General features: G+C 46.3%; 1 protein-coding gene across 4 annotated transcripts in view; it reads right to left on the bottom strand.

Moving 5' to 3' along the window:
- The window catches only part of SORL1 (sortilin related receptor 1), an 84,698-nt gene that overhangs the window by 31,291 nt on the left and 25,638 nt on the right, over window positions 1-27,769 (bottom strand). For all 4 annotated transcript variants that reach the window (XM_025200037.1, XM_025200038.1, XM_025200039.1 and 1 more), the window contains exons 7-25: window positions 26,884-26,985; window positions 25,321-25,490; window positions 24,493-24,685; window positions 22,595-22,712; window positions 21,940-22,013; window positions 18,268-18,356; window positions 15,051-15,229; window positions 12,981-13,167; window positions 11,793-11,921; window positions 11,473-11,558; window positions 9,516-9,688; window positions 8,584-8,715; window positions 7,454-7,545; window positions 6,537-6,783; window positions 5,489-5,627; window positions 3,484-3,657; window positions 3,264-3,377; window positions 2,263-2,385; window positions 950-1,069 (exon numbers count right to left, since the gene is read on the bottom strand). In XM_025200037.1, coding sequence (XP_025055822.1) covers window positions 950-1,069; window positions 2,263-2,385; window positions 3,264-3,377; window positions 3,484-3,657; window positions 5,489-5,627; window positions 6,537-6,783; window positions 7,454-7,545; window positions 8,584-8,715; window positions 9,516-9,688; window positions 11,473-11,558; window positions 11,793-11,921; window positions 12,981-13,167; window positions 15,051-15,229; window positions 18,268-18,356; window positions 21,940-22,013; window positions 22,595-22,712; window positions 24,493-24,685; window positions 25,321-25,490; window positions 26,884-26,985 — 2,641 coding nt within the window. The remainder of the gene's footprint in view (window positions 1-949; window positions 1,070-2,262; window positions 2,386-3,263; window positions 3,378-3,483; window positions 3,658-5,488; window positions 5,628-6,536; window positions 6,784-7,453; window positions 7,546-8,583; window positions 8,716-9,515; window positions 9,689-11,472; window positions 11,559-11,792; window positions 11,922-12,980; window positions 13,168-15,050; window positions 15,230-18,267; window positions 18,357-21,939; window positions 22,014-22,594; window positions 22,713-24,492; window positions 24,686-25,320; window positions 25,491-26,883; window positions 26,986-27,769) is intronic.

The following is a 27,769-nucleotide window of genomic DNA, read 5'->3' as shown; positions in this document are numbered from 1 at the left end:
ATAAAGAAACCCCCTGTTTCCTTCACACTATTTAATGTTCACAAAATGATCACAGGTCAAGCAGGGAAATTAGGTCAGTGCACACCAACCTCTCTACATGTTGTAACCACCAAGCCCTTTTCAAGGGAAAGTGTCTTTATTCATATCTCCAGGACCAACGGCACCCTTATGTCTACTGACTGAACAGAACTTGTAAGGCGGTGTAAGCTTTTCAGTTCTTGCAATCAAGGAAAGGGCACTACGGCCACAACACTGGGATCTGCCAGGGCACCCCAGCAAAAGTATACAATGAAGGAAGCACTTGATAAAGAGTCAGCCAACATGCAACAATTAAGTTGCAGGACTCAACATATTGGAAACTAATCATGACTGAATACACTTTGGGCCTAATATGTAAATGCTATGCACCTACCACACCTGACTGGCAGGATACTTGGCACGACTCAGATGGGGTCTTTCTGAATGTGTTGCAAGAGAAGACCCATTCTATTATTTTTCCAGAGTCAAAAGACAAGTGAAAGTTAAGAGCTGACATTTTCAAAGGAGTGAGCTGAGCCTAACAAGGGGTGCCTTGAGACCAAAAAGGTTGAGAACCACTGTATTACACTAGGTGCGCTCTATGAACAGCTGATCCAAAGCTGTCCTTCCACTGACCTCAAAGGACACTGGCTCTGTCCTTTACTTACAGGAGGATTCTGCTTTAAACCTCACGCCACTGCCAATCAGCCTTCCCTTACAGTAGTCACTAATGCAAAATGCAGCAGCAATCTGGCAGTGGCAGTTTCAATCTCCTGCCTCTGAAGCATTAAACTGACATCTTCCCACATAGGCTGCTCTCTTCTATGCAAAGCGCTACCCTAATACAAACCCTTTAAAGATGCTTAAAGCAGGTGACAGCTTGTAACAAGCAATTCCAGCACAGGGTTATCGATCATATCAAAGCGCTTACCAGTGCAGTTTGCTTCGTCTGACCAGTCTCTGCAATCGTTATCGCCGTCACACATCCACGAAAGACGAATGCACATCCCTGAGCTGCAGCTGAATTCATCGTTTCTACACTGGTGAGCCTCTGTGGACAAAGCCCATGGAGTTTAGAGGGGGTGGAAATCCAACACGAGCTGCTAGCTGAGGAGGACAGGCTGAAACTACAAACCCAGCAGCCTAAGTGTTCAAAGTCTTGAAAGCTTGTTTAACGTGTGGTTTCTAGTCCTGAAAGACCAACCGCTACCACGTCATTCTGATTCCCATCCTCTGTGCTCATTTGGATTTAACAGCCCACCTCTCGTGAACTCTTCAAGGCAGACAGTCTGCCAGCTGGAAAAGCTAAGCACCATGCACTCCCGTTCAAGTGGCTGCGAGCTGCAGGGGCTCAGGTGCCCCAGAAAATGGAGCTGTGAGCCCCCTTTGCAATCTGGGATTTCAAGCTCTTTTGCAAGGGTTGTAATGACCTGGCTGGGTTATAAGTGCAGCACTGTTCTCTATCACAAACTGGAGCCACTTGACACTGTGCCATTGACTGTTTATAATTAATAAGGGCTCTTGTTTGGTTTTGATGGGAGGAGGCTGGGGCTGTTGATACAGGGAGCTCTGACTCCTATCCTTGCCTGCAAAAAACCCTGGAGAACTAAGGGTTTCTCACCGTAGGAGGCACTGGGGTAAAGGTGTTACTGCCACACCCCTTCATCTGCAGCCATGGTGGCTTTTGGTGACAAAGACCTTGGAGCTGCGTGAGGTATGGGGAGGGGATGGGGGTGTCTCAAGGTGTTTTGGCATGAGTCTCAAGACCTGGGGGCTGCACAAGCAGTGTCTAATCCTGGCTTAAGCACCTGGAGGAGGAATATGAGGGCACTGATACAAGAGCCCCTTGCTGGCTCAGAGCATGTCTCAGGGAGGTGGGAGGAAAGGAGCTATCACTGCAACTTTCTTGCTCCGTTCTCTTGTGCAACTCACCCCTTTCCACTGCACAATGCTGGCACTAGCAAAGGAGCAACCTAGATATGTGGCAGGGGTTGGACTGTGATGAGCTGGTCAGTGTGAAGCGTGGGTGCCTCCCCAGGCTCTCCTTAGTGCTAGAGTGGCCCTACCTTGCACAGGAGCTCTCTCCTCTCTTCCTTCCACCTTTTCTGTCTCTGTGAGAGCAGGTTCACATCCCAGAGGGTAGAAAGAACAGTATGAGACGAGGCTTTTTTTCTCCCTTGGATGGAGGAGGGGAGAGACATCTGACGGAGACAAACAGCTCCTGGCTCTCCTCAGCGTACTCACCGCAGTGACTTTCATCGCTGTTATCTCCGCAGTCATCCTCAAGGTCGCATTTGTAGGACAGCGGGATGCAAGTCCCTGAGCCCTGGCAGTGGAACTGAGTCTCGGCGTCGCACACTGTTGTGGCTAACACATGCATGAGGAGACAAGGGGGGGGATTCAAGGTTGTCATTTAAGTAACTCCTTCCACCACCCAAACTCGCCTGTCAAGTGCGTTCAAATAAAAACAAAGAAAAATGCAATGAAGGAGGCACCCATCATCAGAGCTACTCCCACTACCTTACAACTAGCTCAATTAGAAACACACAGCAGCGTGATGATATGCTCACTGACCTCCTCCTAGACCCGCCAGGCTAGGGGTTCATGGTCTGTCCTGCAGACAGAGCTGAAACCAATTGCACCCTGCAACACCCACCAGCAAGCCAGGAGAGTGAGCCCATCAGCCAGAGAAAAGAACAGCTAAGGGGGCAGTCTTCAAAACTGACTTGTCCTCACCAAGATGAGCCTTTTGGTCTGAGCATGTAGCAGGCGGGCAAAGAAGCCTGCTGTTAAGACTGGTCAAGCCTGGATTTTGTCATGATTTCATTTGTTTGTCCATAAAGTCAAACTCTGAAGAAGGGTAAAGGCTTCTGACTCTGAGCTGCAGGTGCCGACATGCCTTGGGCACAAAACAAGCTTAACATTCGGTTCTAAATCCAGACCCAAATTTTGAAGTTGTTTCTATTTATATAACGAGTGAACCAAACCCCCAGGCTTTGGGAAAGCTCAGCTACTTCTCTCACGTCCTGTGTTCACTGGGTCTTGCCTGATTTTCTCTCAATAGGTGGCTTTGTCCTTTAATGCACTGGGGCGTTTTCTATTAGTTGGCCAAGAAGCCGAAAGGCTTGAAAGGAACATGGATTGACCATAACTTCTCCTTCCTCCATCTTGCGTTACAGCATTTTACGCCCCAAACTGCCTCAATAAACCGTCCCGCATCGGGGAGTGACCTGGGGGGCACTTACGGCAGTTTTTCTCATCGCTCATGTCTCCACAGTCATTATCGTTGTCACACTGCCAAATGCTGTTTATGCAGTTCCCATTGAAGCATCTGTACTGGTTGGGCAGACAGGTGTTTTCTAGAGCACGTGTCAAAAGAACAAACAAGCGGTGGTTAGTCCCAATGCCATGTTTTTTGGCCGAGTGATTTTAACTCATCTCCTGCTACGCTGGATGCAGATTTACCTTCCTTTATGCAGGTGGTGTTCTTCATCCGATAGCCACGTGGGCAGTCGCACCTCACTTCCCCCGATGGGAGCAGGCTGCTGGAGACTCCCTCTGGGCACTTGCAGCTCCTGCCATTGTTTGATTTTGGTAAGCAGAGCAGGCTGCAAGGCTTGGCAATGCAGGCGTTCTGCCCTGTTTGGGGGGAACACCATCAGTATCCTGCACGGCCACACGCTGCATAGAGCCTGGGCCTTGGTCTCGGATCACCCTCTTGGTTCAAGCGGCTCTACTGGCTTCTCTGGAAACCAGCCCTACAGTATTAGGTTTCGACTCTGGCCCTTGGAGGTAAAGGTTTACACTCATTTGGACTTTGGGAGCATGTTCTCTGTCTTGCAAGATAAAACCCGCTGGTATTAGTGAGAGCACATGAGACCCACCACACAGGTGCATTGTGAACAGTGATTATGGGGAGGAGGAAGGCAAATCAAGCTGTTTGGACCAGAGACTGCTTTTGCCTTGATGTTCTGGGATCACAACGCATTTGGGTCCCAATCCCTGACTGGGGCTCCTATGCTCTACTGCAATACATGGAACTGGTAACAGCAACCCTAAACTGAGACAAGCCTCTTCCTCTCCCCCTCTGCTTCATGTTTCATTTTAACTCCTCAGACTTCTCAAATCCAGGCCTTGGGGTCACTGTCCATTTCTTAAAAGCTAGACTAGAAAAGGGCCTCAAAGCCTTTGCCTGTTGTTTGCACGGGCTGCAGTTCAGAAAAGCTTAAGAAGTGCAAGCCTCTCTGTAGTCAGCTCAAAACGAATCCCCTTCCAAAGACTACGTATGAAAGCACCAGAAGGCAAGGAGAGGCTATCACTGGCTTCCACATTACCAAGAGTGCTTGAAAACACAATTGCTCAAGTGCTTGTTAATCTGCATTTACAGACTCTTTCAGATTAGATTGAGAACCTGCTGAGGCTTAAACATAATTTAACAGTGACTGCTTCAAAGTGATCAGAAAGAGTCCACATTATTTCCGGGGAAACTGGGAAGTCTTGGTGGGAATGGTCTATGCATGGGCCTGAGGTCATTCAAAGGTGCTACTTTAAATCCCTATTCAGATGCATCTGCTGTAGCTCTATCCAAACCTGTAACTCTGAATGCTATGCATCTGTGTCACTGCCTGGTCAAAAAGGGAATTCCTTTTCCAAGCTATCACTGTGTATCAATAAAATTTGCCTATTATTGAATGCAGAGGTCGTGGTCACTCTGAGGGTTTGGGTCTGCCCCAAACAAGGTATCTGGGTCATAAATCCAGTGCCAACAAACTCAAGGTCAACAGGGGCAAGGGGGGGTGGGGGGGTGTTGTAGTATATGCATACCTGTCTCTCAGGGTGAGACTCAACAACTCATTTCATTCAGGGTTACTAATGAGCTATGAGATGATAATAACTATTAGCAACTATTGAACTGATGGGACACAAAGAATGAATGAGAGAGACACATCCTCTATGATTTTAATGCTAAGCCGTGATAAAGAAATAATTATAAACACACATCACACTGTTATGTATTCCCAGAAAGGACCACAATCAACAAAGAGTCACTTCTTAATATTACAGCTAAGGTTTCAAGGTCCTCAAGAGGATTCAGGTGCATTTGCACAATGGAAATCTGAAAAAGGATGAGCCAGGGGCTAGAGCTTGGAAATGGGACTTGGAAAACAGATGGGACTTGGAAACTTGGTTTTCAATCCCCATCTCTATCACAGACCTCCCCTGCAATTTTGGGCAAGGTTTTGAATGCATTAGATTTGCATGTGTAAAATGGGTAATTACTCCCCTGTCTCATGCGGTTCTGTGACCCAGACTGTGTGACAGATTAGGAGGGGCTCAGGTAACAGGAGACAGACGCACACCTACAACCCTCTTCATGGAACTCAACCTCCAAATGACTTTGTTGGCTTTTGAACATCTTAGCCTTACAGTTCACATAGGAAAGGTTGGGCAAACACACACTCGCAATTACCTGTTGTCTTTCCCCTGTAAAAGATCTTCATATCCATGATCCCATTTAATCGGCCAACCAGAATCTCCATTCTCGATCCGCTGTACTTGGATGCTCTAAAAATACTCAGCTGTGACCAGTCGTTCCAGTAGATTTCATTCTGGAACACAAGCTTTGCTCCTTAGTGCAAACTAGGCTTTGGTGCAGATAAGCAAATATAATGGACTCCAAATGCTGGGACCTCCCCATACCATTTTGTTTTTGGAAGAAGATTTAAAAATCAGGAATTCCTGCTTAATTCTCGTTGTTAGTGAAGCCAACTAATGCAGACAACCAGTTTCACAAAGTCAGCTGCAGTGTAATGTCTCCTGTTTCATATATGGCTAATGCTATTTTAAACTTGTCTCTTGCATTTCATGCAACTTTGAAACAGTGCAAAGCTGGAGCAGTATTCCCTGGTTTACAGATGGGGACCCTGGGATGTATTGCTTTCAAATGATTTGCCAACAACTTTCTGTCTCTTATTCACATCCTGTTGTTTCCATCAAGCAGGAACAAGCAGTAAAGGAGCAAAACTTGGTATAGCATGAATATGAAGCCAGGCTCAGACAAGAAGGCAGCTCTCCAGCCTACCCTGGCTCTCAACTTGAGATTTCAGGAGAATGGGTATATCAGAATCCTTCTCAAAGCCAAAGGAGATACGGTACGATAGGCCTAAAACTAGACCTGTGCAGCACTGAAACAAAAGCCACCTCTGCTGACAACAGCACAACTTCACCAAACTAGGACAGAGCCTAAAGTGAGCCTGGCACCACCTCATACTGCCTGCTGTCTATCCCAGTTTCAATTCCAACTTGGAGTAGTTTGAGCTGAGCCAGGCTCTGAGATTTGGGGGTCTGTTTGAACATGTGCAATGCAGATCCAAGGAAAATGTCTTGCTCTAACCCCTGAGAGCCAGTACTAACAGGGGTCCAAAAGCCCTAACTCCCAACACACTGCAAAATGAAGAGCATATACGATGACGTGATTGATTATATATACCTACATTGTGAGACCGCTACACAAATACCTTGAATACAGCGATAGCATAAGGGTGCGGAAGGCTGTCCAGGATCATGGATCTCTGCATTCCATTAAAATCCACCCTCTCAATTCTGTCCATGTAAGCCTCTGTCCAGTAGATCCACTGATCGTCCACAGAAATGCCATTTGGCCACCGCACTCCCACAGAGACGATGCAGCTGGCTGATGAACCATCCATATCACTTCTGTAAATGCCCGGTCTTGAGTCTCCCCAGTCAGTCCAGAACATCAACCTGATAAGGGCCATTGAAAAGAGTGTATTGAAAATAATAATGAAAGGCTTCATCAAAACTGGCTTGCAAGTGCAAGAGATCTCAGCCCTCAAACCTTCTTGGAAGGAAGAACGTGCCTTTGTAATTAGGACTCACCCAGGACAAAGAGTAGGTTCCAGGTGTCTAAACTACATGAACCATGGATATATCTTGGCTGGGGTCCCTGTAGATGTACCTCAGCTGGCTTTAAACAATCTAGTTGTGTTATGGGAGCATTGTGGCCAGGAGAGCAGGGAGTCCAGCATGCAAAACCCACTGAGAAGCTGAGCAGATAATAAGGCAATTGGCCTGCATTCAGCTTGGTCCTGGGAAGATGAGTGGTTAGGTGAATTCCTCACATACATGCAAGGAATAGCCCAGCTCTCTGCTGTTAACAGCATTGCAGGTAGGAAGTTATGGTAAGTGAAGTGCAGTTTGGCTAAAATGGAAAGCTGATCCCTACCCGAATTCAAGTGAAGTTCAGTTACCCTCACTGTAGTCGAAGCAGAGGAATGCAGCTTTCAAAAGAGCATGTCCAAGACACAATACTAGTGTCTTGTATTAATTTAATATTGATGAAAAGCACTAGATTCTCTTGGTTGGTTTTAATAAGACATGTGAGCATACCTAATCACACACAGGTCCTACTCACCCTTCTTTGGGAACCAGAGCCAGGGCTCTGGGCCGTTCAAGCACAGAAGAGTTTAAAACAGTGAATCTCAAGTCTCCATCTGGGTTGGAAACCTATAGCATGAAACACAGGGATAAGTTTATTGTTTGCAATATGGAAAGCAATTGCATTGTTTAAAATTAAATGAAATTCTACGGCATTTAATTACATCCATATAGCAAATGGCCATTCAAAGTATATGGGCATGACAAACAGTTATCTTAAGGCAGGTGATAAAAGTTTATGGGCTTGCTTTATTTATGTCATTCCTACATTACTGAACCAACTGCTTAGCGCCATAATGCACTCTGTGCAACTAATTAAATCCCTGCGCATTACACATGGGAGATTGTTCATCTAAAGATGCTCAAATAACTTGTCATGGGTAAATTAGTAGTCGAGTTTACCCACTTCTAATGTTTGCCACTAACTCAGAATCTGACCTTAATGTTGATGAATGTGTTCGCTATTGGGAGAAGCTGATGAACAAACTTATACCAGTACACCTCAGCCAATGGGCTGCTTGGGATTCCTCATTTTGATTGCTCACAGGAAGTAATTTGTCACCTGCCTTCAACCACATGGTATTATTTCTACTTTCTGATTGGGCAACTGAAACTTTTAAGTTGGAAAACCAGGGAGAGCGAATACCAGAAACCCAGTTTTGGGGAGAGTTGCCTTTGGTGCTAAAATCCGTGTGTTTTTTAGGATTCACCATTATTTTCATGAGGGAACCACCAAGCACTAGCAAACAACCAACGCTAGTGGAAAGAACTTGCCACTTTTACTTGGAACATTCTTGTAAATCCCCTTTTTTTGGCTGTTCAGCCAGACTGCCAAATTAATACAATTACATCACAATCCCAGTTTAAATGCACAAGCCCCAATCCTAGTGCATTTTATGAACATAGAATACCAATATATCTGAATGCTGAACCCTTGGGTGCGAATGGCAGGTGCCTTTAATGCCCCTGACCAGACACAAAGCATTCAGCCTCCTGCCACAGCAATGGCAAACTCGGGGCAACGCACTGTTTAATGGCTTTACAGCGTGGTTGACTCTCAACAGTGTGGGTGAATTTACTTATCATGGAGACTAGTTGTAGACATACCTCAATTTTTGGAATACCAGCATTGACCCAGTAAAGCAGCTGACTGAGAGGTTCAAAAGCCAAAGCTTCCACTGTTTCTAGGCCAGTACTAATGATTATCTCCTGTCCAGAGCTGCCATTTAAGCAAAGACGCTATAAGAGAGAAAAAAAAAGCCTTAACATTAGCGCACACAGTTGTTTGAGGCGGGAAATTAAAAAAAATCCATAGAAGAGAGAAGCCTATCCATGGTATTTGCATATCAAAGCAGGTATATTATGGCTCCAGTGAATGCATTCACTTCCAGGGTGGTGGCAGGCAGCAAGCTAGACAACAGGTACTAAGCACAAGAGAAGTATCAGAAAAATTTGCCTAGGGACAACAGAGGACAATGCTCCTCTGATGAAACATGCTGTCCTCTGTGTTCATTCAAAGCAGGCAGAATGTGCTTTGCAAAGTGCTTTGCAATGGGTTTTACTGTTATGCCCTGAGGAACATCACAAAATCAACTGAAATTCTCTACCTTGGTAGAAGGCTGAAGAGCTGAGTCAACCCTGCAGGAAAGCTAACCCCTGACTCCAGGGCACTTATGTGTTTCAAGCCCGAGGTGCAGACAAAGAATCCAACTTACCCAGTTTGCAATACATGTTAATTCTTTCCTATAGGAATTTTCTTCGAGCATCCACTATACCGCCAACAAATCAGGTATAGCAGGTTGGTTTAAATCAGTGGAGCAAGGATCTGGCCTGTATAATGCATGAGAAATCCCTGATGGGACTAACCTCCTAAAATAGGTTAAATTAGGGCCTTATTTTCATGAAGTGTACCTTGAAGGGTATATCAGAGCCCTGACTACAGCTACATTTTTCATTAGTGAACGTATAGGGTATACAGTCTCCTAGGAAAACATCCTAAAGCATCATGCTATATAGAGATGGACCAAGTGCCCACTCACCTGTATGATGTCAAGCGTTACATCTGCCCAGTACAAGCAGTTGTGATCATAATCAAAATCCAGGGCCACTGCCCCTTGCAAGCCAGTTAGAGGCAACTCTTCACTTATTCCAGAAGAAAGATCATAACGGTGGATAGAGTAGCGTGTGGCGTACAAAATAAACTCGTTCTCCTCTAGGGAAACATAGAATTGGTTATACAGAAGTCTTTTGCCATGAGTTACTCTGAGGATAAAGCAAATAAACTTTTCACTTCTTACCAAAACTGCATATTAAAGGCTTTCACATAAAAGAGAATACAACCCTTAATCTTATGGGAAATTAGGTTTGATTAGCATACATCAGCATCCACCAACTACCGTCATTCACATTCAAAAGTGACAAGAAAATATTATTGCCATAATATTATCAAAGCAGATAAAAGGGATTGAAAATTGCAGAAATGATTTTGCAATTTTTTCTTTCTTCGCATTTGCTATTTTGTCAATTTAGAAAAATCAAAGCTTCTCCTTCCACTGGAGCTAAATTCATTTAATGCTTATGCACCACAATGATGCCTTGACTGACTCTTTGTGCTCTACTATAATACATGACTTTCTGTACAGTGCTTTGCACAATGGAGTTACAGTCTATGACTAGGGCTCGCAGGCGTTACCGCAATACAAATAAACATCAGTAATATTAATTATACCAGTAATTGTAATAACAAAAACTCACCAGCTATTCTTAGCCAGCTTATATAGGTATGCAGAAATGCTATAGCAGAAAGAACTGCCACCCTGCAAAGCAACATACATCCAAAGAGCAACAGCAGCTATCCTGGGTGCACCCCATACATAAACACCTGAAATGCTTGCCAAGTTTAAGGTTTTCCTCCCTAAGCCGGGGAAATCTGCATAGCATGACTAAAACCTCTGTAAATAATGAGCAGAAAAGCCAAGTCTGTATCAGCAAGAACTCTACAGAGCAAAATGTTCCTTGTGCCAGGGCACAGGTCTTCTCTAGCTAACAGATTTGTCCTTCCCATTTCCATTCCAAGTCTGTATTTGTTATGGCACCCCTGGGTTCACGTGAAATGGATATCTTAAACTTCTGTTGCACATGAGAAAGATTCAGATAAGACTTGCAGAAGAGGCAAAAGAGAAGTAGATATTTAGTTTCCATAAAAATGGGAACTGGATACTAAAATCCTTCAGGCTCCTTTGAAAAATCTCAGTTCTGGATTGTGTACCAAAGCCAGGTGAAGTTTGCTCTTGCCGAGGGATGTCCCTGCATTTGTATTTACCATGCCCTGCCTGTCTATATAACGCAGATCAGTTGGAGGGCTGGGAGACAGTCTGTTGACCTTAGCTGGCTTTGGTTAGAAGCCATCGAGTCTGTCTCCCAATGACTTCAGCATGGTTTGGATCAGGCCACTGAGTGCAGAAAACATTTTTCTCTCTTGCAATGGCATGTTAATCATCCTGCTCATGACGGAAGATTAAATTAAGGCTCTAACAAACAGAATGCAAATAGCCTTGGCAGCACGTGGTTGGATAAGATCTCTTCAGTGCCCTCTGTGTCTGGGGAAGAGGCAATTTCTTCTTGAATCACACTAGTGTGGCATGCAGGGTAAATGTCACCCTGGCCTGGCACGGAAAGCCAGGACTGACTTTAATCTGACCTCTAATGAGCTGGAGAATCCAAACCTCATCGCACTTCAGAATGAAATTCCAGCTTCCAAAATCAGAAACTTCCCTTAATTGAATAGGAGCAAGGATGAGCCTGGAAAAACCCTATCAGGAATCCAAAAGGGAGAAAAGACCCTGGGTTATTTACCTACTAAGCTACTTTGGCTGCTGTTCCTGTGCCTTGGCCAGATTTCTGAAAGTCCCATAGGAGTTTCTATATAGTCCTTGGGCAGGCAGGCACACAATCACTGACTTAATGAATGGCTAAAATACTCCCAAGCCCACTTACCTGCTAGAGGGCACGGCACCAGCTCCCCTTCTAGTCGGGACTCAATGTCTCCACCCACACACGTGTCCCCAGAGATCTTGCGGTATCTGGAATGTATAAATACATGTGCAATTTTTAAAGGAGGCGGTCAGCATACTGTCATATGCAATTAATGCAAGAAACTGGTTCTGGCAGGATTTACAACAGACTAGCATGCATTATACTGTGGATCCTGGGCTTGTATCCCAGTTAATCTGTATTAATGCAATCCTTCCTTTAGCAGAAATTTCCTAAGCCCTGTCCTGGAAAAATCAAGTTCCTCACCCATGCGCAGTACATACCCTCTTGTCTTCCTGTAAGTTGAGCCAACGGGGCAAGGAACAGGAGGGGAAAATGGTTTCCCAGCAAATTCAGGATCAGGGACACAAACTTCTAATGATAAATCATCACTTAGTTTAAAGCCAAAGTCGCTGAGAGGGGAGGAAGGAAAGAAAAATAAAATGTTGTGATGTTATACAGATATGTTCACAGGTCCTTTCCAACTAAGGGCTTGGGACACTCATCTGCTTAGCATTAGCATTCAGATTAATAATAATGCGCTGTGATCAGACAGCAGCTTTCATCACGCAATCTCAAAACACACTGCGTGTGTCCAGCTAACAAGCCTCCCAACAGCTTGGCATATTAGAGTAGCAGCACGACCTTGGGAAGAGGGCACTGGCCTGGGACTCTAGCGAGCAGGTCATGTCACCGCCCCCTGCCTCAGTTTCCCAGTAATACGGAGGGAGCAGTGCTCCGCTTCGCTATAAAAGGCTTTGAAAATCATGCAAGCAACGTGCTACAGAAGAGCCTCATTATAACTGCAGGCAGGTAAACTGAGGCACAGACCACTCAGATGATTTTGCCCACAGGTTACACGGTACTGGGCTGTCACACTGGGAAGCAGAAGCCAGCAGTCCTGATTCCCAGTCTGTCCCATTCCTCTTTAAACCTAAATGGGAGATGAGCCCTTGAAAAATCTGGCTCTGAGCTTTCAAAAGGCTGGCTCATGCCCGCCCAACAGCTCACTCATTAATGAAAACCCCTTTCCGTTTGCCTGTCGCAGCAAAGCTCCCTTATCTTGACAGTTGTTTAGTTTCACTGAAGTGTAAATTAAAAATAAAATTATATGGCAGCACCAGTTGCGTCACTCTGGTTGAAGGGTCTCTTGGCTTTTTCTACAGCTGGCCTCTACATTTGAATGGGAAATTGTCTTCATTCATTTTAAAGAGGTGATAAAGTAATAACACTGTGCTCCTCCACGGCACCTTTCAGAGGTTTTCAAAGTGCTTTAAAAACATTAATTAAGTCTCATGCTCCCCATTAATGAAGGGATGTTTTCAGTCTATTTCGTTTCCTCTCTGCTATAAAACCGGCGGTGGATAGAAAGAGCTAAATAAATTGGATCTGTTTGTTCACTCCATGCTATTAGTCACTGATATTTATCTTAGAATTACAATCCAGACTAAGGGAAATTAATTGCTACTTACCATTCAAAGTCTTCCCTTGTACAAGAGCAGTTGGAGACCATCACGGGTCTATCGAAATCTTCTCCATTGAAACAAGTCGCATGAGGAGTCCTCCTTTTGAAAACTGTTTTATGCCCCAGTAAACACTCATTACCTCGTTCATCGGAGGGTGACCACAGCTTGTAATCGTTTTCAGTGCAAGGCACTCCTGTGACAAATGACAGGATTGGGTTAAAGTAAAGCCACAGTCTCTCTGTAACCAAAACTCAGGATTTAGGAAGATGTGGCGTCTGACTGCCTTTCGTCCTTGCACCCGAAGTTATTATTTCTATGTGTTCAGTGTAAAATGCTAGAGGCCTCAGTGTGAGCGCTTGTAACTATTACTGAGATGGAAGCCAAAGATGTGAAACGCCTCTGAAAGTCAGCTGATTTCCTGACATTTGGCGCTCTGCATGGGTGCACATCGCCACAAAAGGCTGTGGAGAATCAGGCCAAGTGTTCTGTCTTATCAAGATCCCGATGCCCTGATATCTTATGCCCTTGAGTGCGAGGGTGCACTAGTTTTACAGCTTCTCTGCTGACACACTGCAATTTAAAGGAGGATGCCTTTCCTCAAGAAGCCTTGGCAAGTTCCCCAGAGTCCAGCCCAGTAATGCAAGGGATAATTTTTGCTTCAGTGCAGAAGTGCATTTTGAACCCTCCTTACGCCCAGCATTTAACTGGACGGCGCAGAGGCTGGACAATGAAGCCTTTCCCACCTCCAGTTCAGCCGTTCAGTTCTGGCTGAGCGGAAGTCCATTACCAGCTGACAACTGCTCAACAGCCAGGGCAAAACACGCAGTCAATCTCAATACCGTGTCTTGTGAACGGTGCCCGTATCCAAGAAAAACACCAACGCTGCTAGTCGCAGGAGAGAGGCTAAGGAATTGACACTAGAAATGGCTCCTTCTGCCTGGGTGGTCCATCCAAGTCAGGACACATTAAAGGTTTAGGGAGCTCCTTGCCCTTCTGCACGGATGTAGCAAGGGCATCACTTTCTAAGGCTGTTCATCAGGTACTTTACAACAGCACTTTTCTTTCCCAGATCCTGTTTTTCCCTCTCTCTCCCCGACTCGGCAGCGTGAATCATCAAGACCTCCACACAAGTCAACGGAGCGATACCAGCATGCACCAGCCCCAAACAAAAGATAAACGGAGACGATTTCAATTCAAAGTGCGCAGCACAGGGGAAAACAGAGACGTTGGGTGACAGAAGGGAATAAACAACTCCACTGCTAATGACGGCACATTTGCAATGCCTTATTTAAATGAAGCCGTGCCAGTTCCCAAAGAGATCCATCCATAACCGAACGACGGGGGAATTGGTTATAAATTTTAGTTGAGCAAATTCCTCTGCCGAGTTTAACCGTTCTTTGATTAAAACGCTACTTCGCAATCAAAGCTGAAATCAGTTATAAAACATTCATGGGCATGGCTTTCAGAAATGGATTTTTTTATTCCTCTTTGCTTTTTAAAATCCTGCCAGTATAAGAGTTAAGCACATTTGCATTTGTTCTCTCCAGCTCCAACTTCCTCTACCATTGCAAACTGAAAATATTATGTGAACAGTGAGCCAGGGACACAGAATTGGAGAAAGGGACAAGATGTCACTCAGCATGAATAACTGAGTGACAACCTCTGTGCAACAGGCCCTGTCCTGCAAAGAGGCCCGTGTCGGTAGAGCCCTAAAGCCGTGGACATGCGATGAGAACTGGGCTCCAAAGGTGGCTTGAAAAGTGGAACTAGAGCTCCTAAGTCTCTTACATGCTTTTGAAAGTCTCATCCTATAGCTCAGATCAGTAGTTCACGGCCTCTCTTTGTCGTTCTCTGTAGGTAAGTGATGAGTCTATGAGGCAAAGATGCAAGAACTATCCACGGTCCTACCTGTCTCCATATTAACAGTCAGTGAGGAAAGCAACAGCACCTGTTGCTTTTTCAATACACATGAGCGGGTTTGAATCGTGAAGGAAAAGCAAAAGGTTGGGATCAATACACGGTACCCGCAGGCTCCAAGAGCAGTTATATGAACGCTTTATATGCCAGTTCCCTTACCAAGCACATCAGTGGTGTTGATCTGTAGTATCAACCAGCTGTGGCCATTCTCTTTGTAGGAGCCAAAGATGGTGAATATAGTGCTCTTCTCCCCAGGTTCAGTAAGCAGTCCGTATACAAATACTGGCTTATCTGAGAAAGTGAATGTTTTCCAGGTCTCCCCTTCATTTGTGCTATACCTGGAAGGGAAGAGACAAGGATATAGCACTGCTATAAAAACAGGAATCCAGCAGAGATGTATTTGCCTATTTCAAAACTTGCAAAGACTGCTAAAATCAGGTATTTTCAAAACCACAGCATAATATCTCTGGCCCTAATCCCTTTGCTTCCATCTGCAGACCTCAATGTGCTTAACAAAGGAAGGTCAGGACCATTAGCCTTGTTATTCAGGAGGAGAAACTGAGGTGCAAATAGGTCTAACAACTTGCTCAAGGTCACTGGTAGAGTCAGGACAAGGAGATGGGTCTCCTGACTCCCAATCTGGTGTCCCATGTACCGGCTTACACCATGACAGTATTCAGAAAGGACAGCAAGCAGATGCAGAGACTGTAAGGGCCACTGCTTCTTTCTCACATGTGCACGCATACACACGCACGCGCGCACACCGTAGGGAAACGAGAGCCAAGTGTTGCCATATTATTTGAAATTCTGTAGAGGAAGAAAAGCCAGAGCTTGTGACAGTTGGTACAAAATCTGACAGATGTTGGGTGGTTTCCAACCTCACAGATGTGAGCTGGAACGTATTAAAGTTCTCCCGAGGGCTCTCTTCCCCTTGTCACAGAAAAATGACCCTGAAGTGCCATGATATTTCAGGGACAGTGGATCTGTGAAGGCAGCATGTGGGCTCCCTCAACACACACCTAATGATGCTTATATAACACACCAGAAGTTTTGGCTCTTAATTTTTAGATGCTGAAGCTGTGGAGCCCAGAGGGCATGCTCCGTCTAAATGTGCATCTCTGGTGCCTATTTAACTCTTGTTGGAATCAATAGTCTCCTGCTTAACATTTAAAAATTAAGCTTGTAAAATCAATTCACCGGTATAGATCAGCTGAGAGGGGAAAAAAGCCTCTTGAGTGTTCACAGAAGAAAAAAAAAAACCCCAAGAAAATTCCACCCAAACATTTAACAGCAAGGGGAAATGGTAAATTAGACTCCAGGGCTGGACTCTTGAGGCAGAGCAGCTGGCTGGGGCACAGTTTGCCTCGAAACGGGGGAGCAGCCAGCCCAGGGTGCTCAGGATGGCTGCCCCAGCTGGGGCTTTGCAGCACGCAGAGATGAGGGAGCAGGCCACCCTTGTCTCCACGTGCCAATTGGGGCACAGGGTGCCTCAGTACGCGGGCTGCCTGCCGGCTGGCCCCACACTGCAGCCCCCTGTACCCCAGCCAGCCCCCCCTGCAGCACACGGAGCAGCGGCACAATGTGTCCCGCTGCAAACCACACAAGCAGGGGCATGCACCGTGGCACAAAGCAACAGCACAAATTTGTGCTACTACTATTTGTGCTGCTACAAATGCACGCCCTGCTCATGTGGACACGGCTCAAGAGTCTTTTCCCCCAGCAATCCAAAGCTCTTTGCAATTTTCCACCATCATTTAGTCAGCTACAGGCCTCATTCAGCAAAGTCATGCTGGTGAATCCCATACCACATATGGGTGCAAGTTTTTCAGCCTGTAAATGAGCCAAAGTAATGATATAGGCTCAGCAGGAGCACCAATCTTACAAAACCAGAGAAAAAGCCATTCTTTGCCATGCACATTGCTCTCACAACAGTGCAGGGCTTTGTGTGACTAGTGGGGAAGCGAGTGAGGCAACAAACTGAAAATCAGCTGAGTTGCTGCTATAAGTATCATGAAAGGTGACTGACAATCCAGCTGACAAGGATGGGATCCCAGAAACCAGGGAGAGGGCCAGGGATCAGTCAGGGGTGTGGAGAAATCGAGAAGTGAAAGGGACGAGTCTTGTGCCAGACAGAGAAAGGAAGGGGATACAAAACTTGGATAGAACAAACAGGAAACACGTAGATGCCAAAGAACCACGTGCTGCAATAAATGGTATTAATCAGGGCCTGAGATTAATGGTTAATAAATGGTATTCATGGCAAAGCATATGGTGCAGTCATGGACAGTGTGATGAAGCAGAACGAGCACCATTCTGGGTGCAAGAGACAAGTGATATTATTCAGGTTGTACAATTAGATAAGAAGCCCCTGGAACTCACTGCCACAGGATAAACTGAGGCTGGAGTGGACACGTAGTTTAGGTTAGATATTAGGACAAACTCTTTCACAAGGAGGGTAGTAAAGCACCGGAATAAGCTACCCAGAGAGGTGGTGGGATCGTCGGCCTTGGCGGTTTTTAAGACCCGGATAGACAAATCCTTGGCTGGGATGATCTAGTTGGGGATGGTCCTACAGGGGGCTGGACTAGACGTGACCTCCTGAGGTCCCTTCCATCCCTCATTTTCTGTTATTCTAGGTGAGAAACTTCAGGATAAATACCAAATACCACAGGTTCTGGTAAAATTTGCTGCTCCCTCTGTAAGAGGCAGGAGGGTGGCTGTTTATAAAACACCGGTACTAAATTATAAGCAGCCGTTCTAGTCCGAAGCATGGCGACGTTCAGTTGTGGTGTGAGCAATGCTGAGTCTAACAGAAGATTTGGCTACATAAGGTCTTCTGCTGCCTGCAATTCCTCTGCCGCTGCACTCTGTGACGAGCGCTCGGCTCTGCTGATACTGCACTGGCACAAAAAGAGAAGTGAAAGGATGTTCTTGAGGATGAACAGTGGGCTGGGACCCAGTGACCTGCTTGCACCTCCTGGCCCTGCCACAGATTCCTGTATGAACTTCCTGTCTGTCGCAGTACCATCTCTACAATGGGGGATAATGCTCCACAGAGGTAGTGGGAAGAAAGCCATTCATGTAGGTCAAGCGCACAGAGCCAGTAACAACAGGGTCCGGGCATGCACAAAGACAGGCGATGCAAAGAACACCTGCACCAAAGAACATCTCCTGGGCGCCACAGCTTACTCCTGTTTTCCTAGTGAGAAATTTCTCCCGAGAATTAAAAAAAAAAGGGACAGGGGAGAAGTTAATGGGTGAGTTATCGAGACAAAACTAAGGGGGTTACTTAACATTCACTTGTTTTCTTGAGCTCAGATCTCTTGCAAGTTCTCTCCTTATCTCAGTCAACAGATGCCAGGCTTGGGTAACTTACTTGAGCTGGTCTGTCTCTGTGCCCTCTGTTATTGCCACAAGAATGCCACCGTGGTCCCCCCAGGTATAATAATGGGGTCCAGAGAGTGCCTGAAAAAGGAAGCAAGCATAGAGGGAGAATGTCAATTAAAGAAGGTTGTGGTTGCTAGGAGATGGGATTATAAAGCATCACACGGACCATAAGATATAGCCCCAAAGGGTCCCGAGTCTTCCAAGTACATACCACGTGCTTAACATTAAGCCTAGGCTTAAGTTCCACTGGAGTCTCATCAACGCTTTGCTGAAGCAGGAGAAAATCCTTGTTAGGACACAGCTTTGTAAGAGATAACGTCTGACCCCTGCTAACTTCCAGGCCTGCTAAGCTGAGCCCAGTCTCAGGGACCACTGGGGACTCAAGTGTTTATGGGCCAAGGTCTGGTGCCAGGTCAGCAGTATTACTCTGATTTTACACAGCTGGAACCGAGAGCAGAACTGCGCCCCAGCCGCTGCTTCTCCTCTCATTTACTTGGCTGTAAACAAGGAGAATCAAGCCCCAAAGCCTAGACAGTTTGGCAGATACGAACTCTCAGAAAGCAGAGACTTGCTGATTTTCAAAAAAGATTTCAGCTGAGTTTCTTTCTGAGCCTGCAAGATTTCATCAAAATTTAAATGTAAGCAATGCTGGGACATGCAAAAAAAGACCCAAGGGACCGTTCACACTTCTACCCACAGAAGAACTGTCATATTTCACACCCACACAGCTCTATTTACCGACCAAAACCACAGACACATCTTCTCTTCCTATCCAGAGAGCTGAAGCCAGTTTGGTATGAAAACAAACCGAGTGCGTATTCAACTGTGCCTTCGCTATGCTCCAGCACACTCGGGGACTTGTTTGCAAGGGGCATTGTCTGAATATTTGCTTGTTTTCCTCTTTAGGAAACAGTATCAGGACTGGAGACACCAGTAAGCTTTCCAGCCTGCTTTCACACAGCTGCTTGCCAGAACAGAGAGGCAGAAGCTGAACTGCTGTCACGCAGACACAAAATTAAAATGCTCGGTCATTCCCCGCCCCCCCTCTACTCCCCTCCCGTCCTTGGCATCACCTCAGTGCAGAAAGAGGAAGAGTTGCACAATTGCACTGAATAACTGAGAAGCCGGGGTCCTGTTAAGTGCAGCTCCCTCCCGTGCCCAGTCTAGTCTTGTGTATTTGCAAGGAGTGCAATGTGAAGTCCCAGCATGTAGAGTGTATGTGCCTATCTCGGGGGGGGCGGGGTTTAAATAATCAACACTTCTAGGTTTTTCACAGTGTTCCCTTGGAAAGAAACCCAGCTCCCTAGTTGCTTCCCTGATATGATGACTCTCTCAAGGACGGCCATCCTCTGGATAAGATGGTATGTTGGCAACAAGGAAACCGGCGGCCTGTTCCCATCACTGTCCCAGCTGCCCAGATGTTAAGCAAACCATGCACCACTTACTGGGAGGAAAAGGAGGCAGTTTTATTCACAGGATTTTAAACAGCTTACAGATGTTGAAATCCCATACTACACTAACAGCAGACTGTTCAGGCAGACCACAAACTCTGCCACAGACCAGGACACCCACTTTGCGAGCAGCATCCAACTCTCATCAACGGAGAGCGACGTCCCACTCCAATCGAAGATGCCAAAGGGCTTTCAGACACTCATGTGGGCAGAAAATGCTGGGGTTTGTCTGAGATTTGTCCACAACCCTCAAATATACCATACTTAAATAAATAGCTAAATTGACCGGTTCCAGCACAGCCTGTCAGCTGTCTGCGATAAGTCAGGTCAAAACGACACTGAGAATAAGAGGAATGTACATTTTAGAATCATCGAATCATAGAAAATGAGGGTGGGAAGGGATCTCAGGAGGTCACATCTAGTCCAACCCCCTGCCCCAAGCAGGACTATCCCTAACTAGATCATCCCAGCCAACGCTTTGTCTAGCAGGGTCTTAAAAACCACAGAGGATGGAGAGTCCACCACCTCTCTGGGTAGCCTGTTCCAGTGTTTTAGTTTCCTTCTAGTAAGAATTTTTTTTCCTAATATCTAACCTAAACTTCCCTTTGCTGCAACTTGAGCCCATTGCTCCTTGTTCTGTCGTCTGCCCCCACTGAGAACAGTCCTGCTCCATCCACTTCGCAACCTCCCTTCAGGTAGTTGAAGGCTGCTCTGAATCCCCTCGGTCTTCTCTTCTAAATAAGTCCAGTTCCCTCAGCCTCCCCTCACAAGTCACGTCCCCCAGACCCCTAACCATTTTTGTTGCCCTCTGCCGGACTCTCTCCAACTTGTCCACGTCCTTTCTGTAGTGGGGGGTCCAAAACTGGACACAGGACTCCAGATGTGGCCTCGCCAGTGCTGAACAGAGGGGAAGAATCGATTCCCTTGACCTCCTGGCAACGCTCCTACCAGTGCAGCCCAGGATGCCGTTAGCCTTCTTGGCAACACGGGCACACTGCTGGCTCATATTCAGCTTACTGTCCACTGTCACCCCCAGGTCCTTTTCTGCAGAGCTGCTGCCAAGCCAGTCAGCCTCCAGCCTGCATTTAGGATGGAATAATCCCATGCACAAGTGCAGGACTTTGCACTTGTCCTTGTTGAACCTCACGAGATTTCTTTTGGCCCAATCCTCCAATTTGTCGAGGTCACTCTGAATCCTGTCCTCCAGCTTATCTACTACTCCCCCCAACTTTTGATTTAATTCTCTTTCCCCAAGCCCCCCTCCCTCTCCCTTCCCCCAGTGACAACACTCGCTCAGTGATATCCCAATCCGTGCTATTATTATTGTATTTATTTATGTACTACAATAATACATAGCTGTGCTCAACGGAGCAAGGCACTGTGCAGGCAAACAGGGACATACAGTCCCTGTTTGTCCCTCAAAGAGGCTTACAGTGTAGAGGAGCAAAGAAAATACAGGCAATGGCATCGCCGTTGCTTGCCAGGTACCGGACAAAGTTGTAATCTCTCCTGATTAAGTGATGTGTTGCAAGAGTCTGTGGTACAGCTGGGAAATGAACACAGTGCTCTTGTGTTTGAACCCAATGCTTTACCCACAAAACCAACCTTTCCAACCCTCTTGTCTCAATGCACCCGCCCGTGCCCTGCTGCTTTTGAAGTTTTAACCACAGCAATCGCCAGCAGCGAGCAATGTGCCAGTTTCCCGTTCCACCAATTGCTCCAATCTGCAAATCTTTCATTTGGGTATTTTGCTTTAATAAACATGAAGGCGCTGCATATCAACGCTACGCCCACGTGTTGAGCAGACTTGACAAACATTTTGGAGAACTCTGCAGTAAAGAACTTAAAACTGGCCCTTTTCTTGCTTTTACTGTTCCAAGCCCTTTTACAGTGGAAATGAGATGACCACACTAGCTCACACAGCAGCGTTTGTCAGAATGGGTATTGATTTCTGAGTAAGGGAGTGGAACCTGGAAACATTTGTCATATGCTAAAAGCTCTTTTAAACTTTGTTTCTGGGGTATTTGGTGTATTTAACTTAAACTCCCTAATCTGCACGTGTGTGAGCATATTCAGTGTGTACAGGTCACCTTTAAAACTTAATACAGCGTGTATAATAGTTATATACCAGTGCTATGCTTCCCCTCACCCCAAAGATATACCTTTCTGGCTATGCTGTCATGCTGGTTTAATGAAAATAGCATCCCTACCTCTCTCCATCTTGCTCCGGCACTGCTTGAAACATAGACGTTTGTCTTGCTTGCCATGTTCCTGCCAACCGAGCCTAAGAGAATGGGAACGTAATTCTTCTTGACATATCCAACTGGGTTACTTGAAATGAAACCACCACCATTAAACTATTTTTATTTGCCAGTGTTGGAGAGTTATGTTTCCATACTGTTAATCAGGTGCTTTTAAGTAAAAAATGAATAGGATTATTGCAAGTTTGAAAAAGAATCAGGAAAAACACAAAAGTATAAAAGAAGTATGATCAGATGAAACCTACTCTTTGCATTCCCAATATCCTACAGAATGAGGTTTCTATAATAAAGTGATACGCGAGTCAAGTCTTAGTGTCTATAAGCTTTTAAAAAACCTTTGGGTTGATTGCGAGAGGGAGGGAGGACGAGAATAAAGTGTGAAGTATTTCTACTTTGAACATTAATACACTCAAATTTATACGCAGTAATAACAGTATCAGGTGAGCGGAGCAAAGGGGACTGCAAAACACACATTTTAATTGCATTTTTAATATACCCAATATGTTCAATACAGGTATGGGCTGAACACCTCTTAAAAATACTTTGCACCCTCTAGTCAGTAGACAAAGCTCCTCACTGGATCAGGCCCTTAAAAAGACTATACCTGTAGCAATGATCAGTCCTGGAGCAGACTCTTTGGAGAGAATGGGCATTCTGCGTAGCTGGAAGTTAAGCAGCTGGCTCAGTCTCTGGGCCAGGTGAAGAGAGCAGCCCTGGGAAAACTGGAAGAGCAAAACACAGTTGCGATTATGAAAGGCTTTTGACATGCCACAAAACATTAGTGAATCCACGGTGCCTACGACCCCAGGAGGGAAGAAAACATTCATGCCTTTGTCACTTCTTGGCTAGCACTTCAGGCAACGTACACCAGCAAAACTTACAATTCCAGCTGGTACCCAACACTATCGCACGCTGCCTCAGCAAAACTGGCTCCCCATACATGCAAACCTGTGCTCTATGCCCTGCCCTGGCTTTCCAGACAATATCTAGTCAAATTTAAGGCTGCAAGCTTTATCTCCACGCCTCTCAATGGACTGGACGCAGGGGGTCTCAATGACCACCTACAACCCTAAGGTGAAGGCACTGGCAGACAGCTCCACTCCTCTAACCCAGTGCAACTCCCTGCAATACAGACAATGCTTGTTCAGGCAGAAGACAGCGTCCTCAAGGGCTGTCCTGAGACCCTGGAACCACCCCTCTCCAGAACTAAGGGCCATAATACACCGTATCACCTTGCTTTGCAAGTGCAAGTCACATTTCTTTTAACCTTATCACAGCTCAAATGTGTGCATGCAAGTATTATTTCAACAAGAAACTCCATAAAAGCCCTCCACTGAACACATTTCTCCTTCTCTGAGGAGGATGAGAGAATAAACATATGGCAGATGTTGGTTACACTGCTTAATGGGCTGCTGCGAGACGCTCCGAAAATATGAGCATGAGCATGTGTAAAAACCCATGCTGGGATGAATTATCCTCTTTTTACAAAGAGGAAGAACCTGAAGCCTGGAGAGAGGAAGTGACTTGCCCAAGAGCACCCAGCAAGACTCTGACTTTCGTTACTGGACTGTGCTTCCTCTCCACTGGGAGAACTGGGACGCGTGGGTCCCTGCAGCAAGAGACTCTGGGGCTTTGCGGTGGACTAGGACACAAGAGATCCAAGTACCATGTCTGGTCTGCTATGCTTCAGCACCCACTCCTCTCTGCTGTGTGCTGCTGGTGCAGGTGAATACCTCATCCTCATTTGGGTGGCTAAAACTGACAGTGACATCAGTAGGGGACCAAGATAGCACAGAGATAGGGACAGGATGCTCTTCACATGCTCTTCCTCCATTCGACATATCCCTGCGGAAGGCAGCCCTGCATTCAGGTTCCCTACTGAAGTCAGGAGGAGTTTGGTCACTGATTTCAGTGGGGCCAGGAGTTCACCTGAAATGTCTTTAAACCGGTCCATCCTCACACTCCTTTCATGGCCTTTTCTGCAGCTGGCACTCATGCTCTTTACAGTGGAAAGAGAAGAGCTTGGCCAACAATGTACTGAAACATGCTGGCTAGGGAAGTAATGGATGAGCTTTCATCTCAGCACTTACCCAACCTTTCAGTAGGGTCCTAAAGGACACCGAACTGATGCTTTCCTGCAAATACATCGAACTGAGGTCTCAGCTCCCAAACTCCCACGTGACTTTTGCTATTGTAGGCTGCTCCACCCTGGTCTCCACCCTCTCTGCTTAAAAGCTCCATTTTACAATCAGAGCTCAGCCGCGGACAGCCCTGTAGGGACTGACAACGGTTCAGTCTCTGTAATAAAACTGGTCAGGGTTTCATGGTGATCCTGCCTGACCCTAGAAATTCCCGAGGCAGGGAACAAGAGGTTATGCCGCTCCCAGACTCATAGATGTCAGGGGCCGAAAGGGCCCTCATAAGATCATCAGGTCCAACCCCGCTGCACTTGGGCAGGAAAGACAGCTGGGGTCGAATGACCCAGTTCTGCTTGCTGGTTACCTCGCAGTTTATCTTTTCTCCATAGCGCGTGTATGCTGGAGCCTGCAGGAACTCCCAGGTCCCCCCTTTGTCAAAGGTGATGACGGACCGCATGTTCTCTTCGCTGAAGGAGCCGTTTATCAGCGTGGTGATGTACACGCCCCTCACACCCTCAACTCGGTGGAAGTCTGCAAAAGGCTCGTTGGCAAAATACCTGCCAAGAAATGCAAGCGTGTGACATCTGCTTTTAACTGCCGTAGAGCACCAGGGAGGTACTTTTAAAATCCAGGATCACTGTCTGCCCACGAAAACGCCCCAATCAAATGCAGCATGGAAGACAACACACTGGAGAGATGGCTGCCAATGTGGTCATGTACCTTTGAAGCATCTGATGAGAGGGGATAGCTATGTTTGACAATCGAGCACCCAGCTCCATCATGTTCTTCATTGTGTCGACTCCTCAGAGGCAGTCGTACTAATCCTCCGCTCGCACATTTTGCTTTCCCCCTTTGATATCAACAGAGATGCATGCAGGGGCACGGTTTCGGCTTGCGAGCCAGGAACTCCTGAATCCTAACCCCAGCTCCTCTACTGACTGGCTCTGCGAGCTAAAATGAATCACTAAACAACTCTCCCTCACCTGCAAAATGGGGTTAATGCTCACCTACTCCAGGGCACTGTGGAGTTTAATACGTTTGCAACATGAGCTGAAGCTTTGTATAAATGTCTATGAGTTGGTATCATTGGGTTTCCCCTCTGTACAGCCACCTTGCCATGAAATGCCCAGAGTAACCCACAGGAGATGCTCCAAGCCGCTGAGCCTGCTGTCATTAGCCAGCCTGTCCTTACCTGACCAGGGTATCGCTGCCTGCTCCTCCGGGGCTATAGTACAGCACGTTCTCTAAAGACAGTGAAAACCTCAGTCCTTCTGCTTCTGAGATGTACAGGTTGGTGCGGTTGTTACTGTGGCTGACGCACACAAACACCTGGTCCTCGGATGCGTCGGCAATGTAGTACTCCTTAGGGACGCCAACAACACAAATGACATGCGTTTAGCTGATGGCACCGTTCTCATCCCCCCCCCCCCGCCACCTTTTTTTCTTTTTAAATCTCTGTGTTTTTACCCCACGTCTCAAGCATTTGTCATTTCCTCTCAGACGCCTGGAAGCCAATCCTCCCTCCGCCCATGTTCAGCTTCTCCACTTGGCAGATGAATGCCGAACCTCTGCTTTTTGCGCAAGTGAGTTTTGCCTCCAAATCCGCCCTCAAAGAGCTGCTCCTCAGCGGAGCAGGCCAAAAAAAGATTAGCGCTGCAACAATGGGAGAACTCATCCAGCTCTCTCCAACCCACCGAGCCCTGCCTCTGCCTGGATCGGTGTGAGACTGTGACCTCCTAAAGGCAGTAAACATGTTTGCCAAGTGTTGAGTGTATACCTAGTTCTCACCAAAATACGAAGGCACCCCAGCTCTCTTGTACTCGCTCCAGCTTTGGGAAGCAGTGGTATGGCTGGAGGCTGGATTTAGTAGGATAATATCCCCAAGCTCTCTGAAGACAGGGCTAGTTCTTTAACAGCACAGTCTAGCTTGTGCTTTTCCTTTTGCTGCTGCAGCAGTGAGCTCTAGGGAGTGACTGAAGTTTCAGTGTGGCACAGCTCTGCTCTACCCAAAGGGAAGATCTTGGAAGCAGGATGCCACAGCGGGCCCAATCGCTCCCCAGCAGGAGGGGAGACCATGCACACTGCCACAGCCAGCAGCATGTCAGCTCTCCCACTATGCTGCCACCCCCTGCCATAAGCTAGCAAACAAGGTGGATGCAGCACAGTCCTAACCGACCACCATCTCCTGCGGGGAGGCTGGAATCCAGGCTGGTACTGGCAGAGGACACTTTTCCTGTTCCTGCAATTGCAAGGACTATTATGCTAAGTGCTTGCATCTGGGAAGAGAAGACTCTTACATCCACACTTGGCTAGCTGCAATCGAGGCTTTTAAGTGCAATGCAAATAATCTTGTGTTCCCCGCATGTGGAAACCAATTTCTTGGGATGCGCAGCAATGCTCTCACAATCCTGAATCCAAGAGACAGAGCCTTGCAGGTTCACGCTAATTTAAAACCAGGTAAAAATTGTGCCTAATAAAAATCCCATCAAAACGTTGCTACTTAGAACTAAAAAAGGGCCTGATTTTGCAAGGACTCATGGGCACAAGTGATTTGATTCTGGTCTGCAATCCTGTTTTTCTCAATGGACATCATTGCTATCAGCTTGTCTTCGTTCCAAACATGAGAAAGGGGCAAACTGTTCAGAACAGATTTTACTACCAGTCTAACTACTGCAGTGTTTAGGTCGAAGCAGAAATGCTGTTGCAATCCCTTAGATATCTAAGGGGGAAGGATGAATAAAGAGTTCCCATTTACCTTAATCGGATGCCTGGTTACAAACTGTGCAGCTTGCATTGGCTTGCGGTTGAAGGAAACCCAGAGCTGAACTGAAGGCTGCTGCTGGCCACCCAATAAATGCTGGGAGGAAGGGCAGGGAGGAACATGTCAGGACTCTCTTTTATGTCTAAATTCATAATTGTCTGTAATACAGATTAAAAACTGAACAGATGAAACTTAACAAAAAGCATGGTAGTAAAGTAGGCAAACACCTGCTCAATGTAATAAGTTGACGGGACTTCCAACAAAATGGACTCTAAAAAAACACAGTTATGGCTTAACACCGTTCTCTGCGAATGTGAAACGTGAAACCCCTATGCCCTCACCCTAGCATATGTGGGAGTCTTTATTGCTAACATAGAAAACTGGCAACAATATACTTCTCTGCTTGCCCCACAAAAAGTCAGGATTTACCAAGAAGATGGGGGGGCCTTAGATGCATACACCAGGTAGATCTAACTCAAAACCTGTTTTGAATTTCCCTGTCCTTTAAGGGAATGAAAGCTGTGGTCCCTTTAAATATTTAATGTCAAGTCTGGAGTCAACATGTCACTGTCCTTATCGCTATTTTGCAATCTGGAGATCTCCCAACTCTCCGCTGATCAACTGTGTTGGCCAACATACTAATGTTCACCTCTCATCACCCCCCATACAGGCAGACATTAATGTGATTCTTTTTCCATACTTCTCCTTTTGCACATTAGCTATGCTTTAATTTAGATATTTGCCTTTTTGGGATAAGTTTAACAGAGACAGGCATCTAGTTAAGAAAAATCACAGTCAGGATGTCGGAATACAGCACACCGATGTCAGACACCTCCGTCTATATTTAGGCTTCAAAACAGGTGGCCACTGGATTTAACAG

This window comes from Alligator sinensis, unplaced genomic scaffold (genome assembly GCF_000455745.1).
Source record: "Alligator sinensis unplaced genomic scaffold, ASM45574v1 scaffold278_1, whole genome shotgun sequence".
Lineage (NCBI taxonomy): Eukaryota > Metazoa > Chordata > Crocodylia > Alligatoridae > Alligator > Alligator sinensis.
The sequence above is the reverse complement of the archived record's forward strand: the minus strand, read 5'-3'. Positions and strand labels throughout refer to the sequence as shown.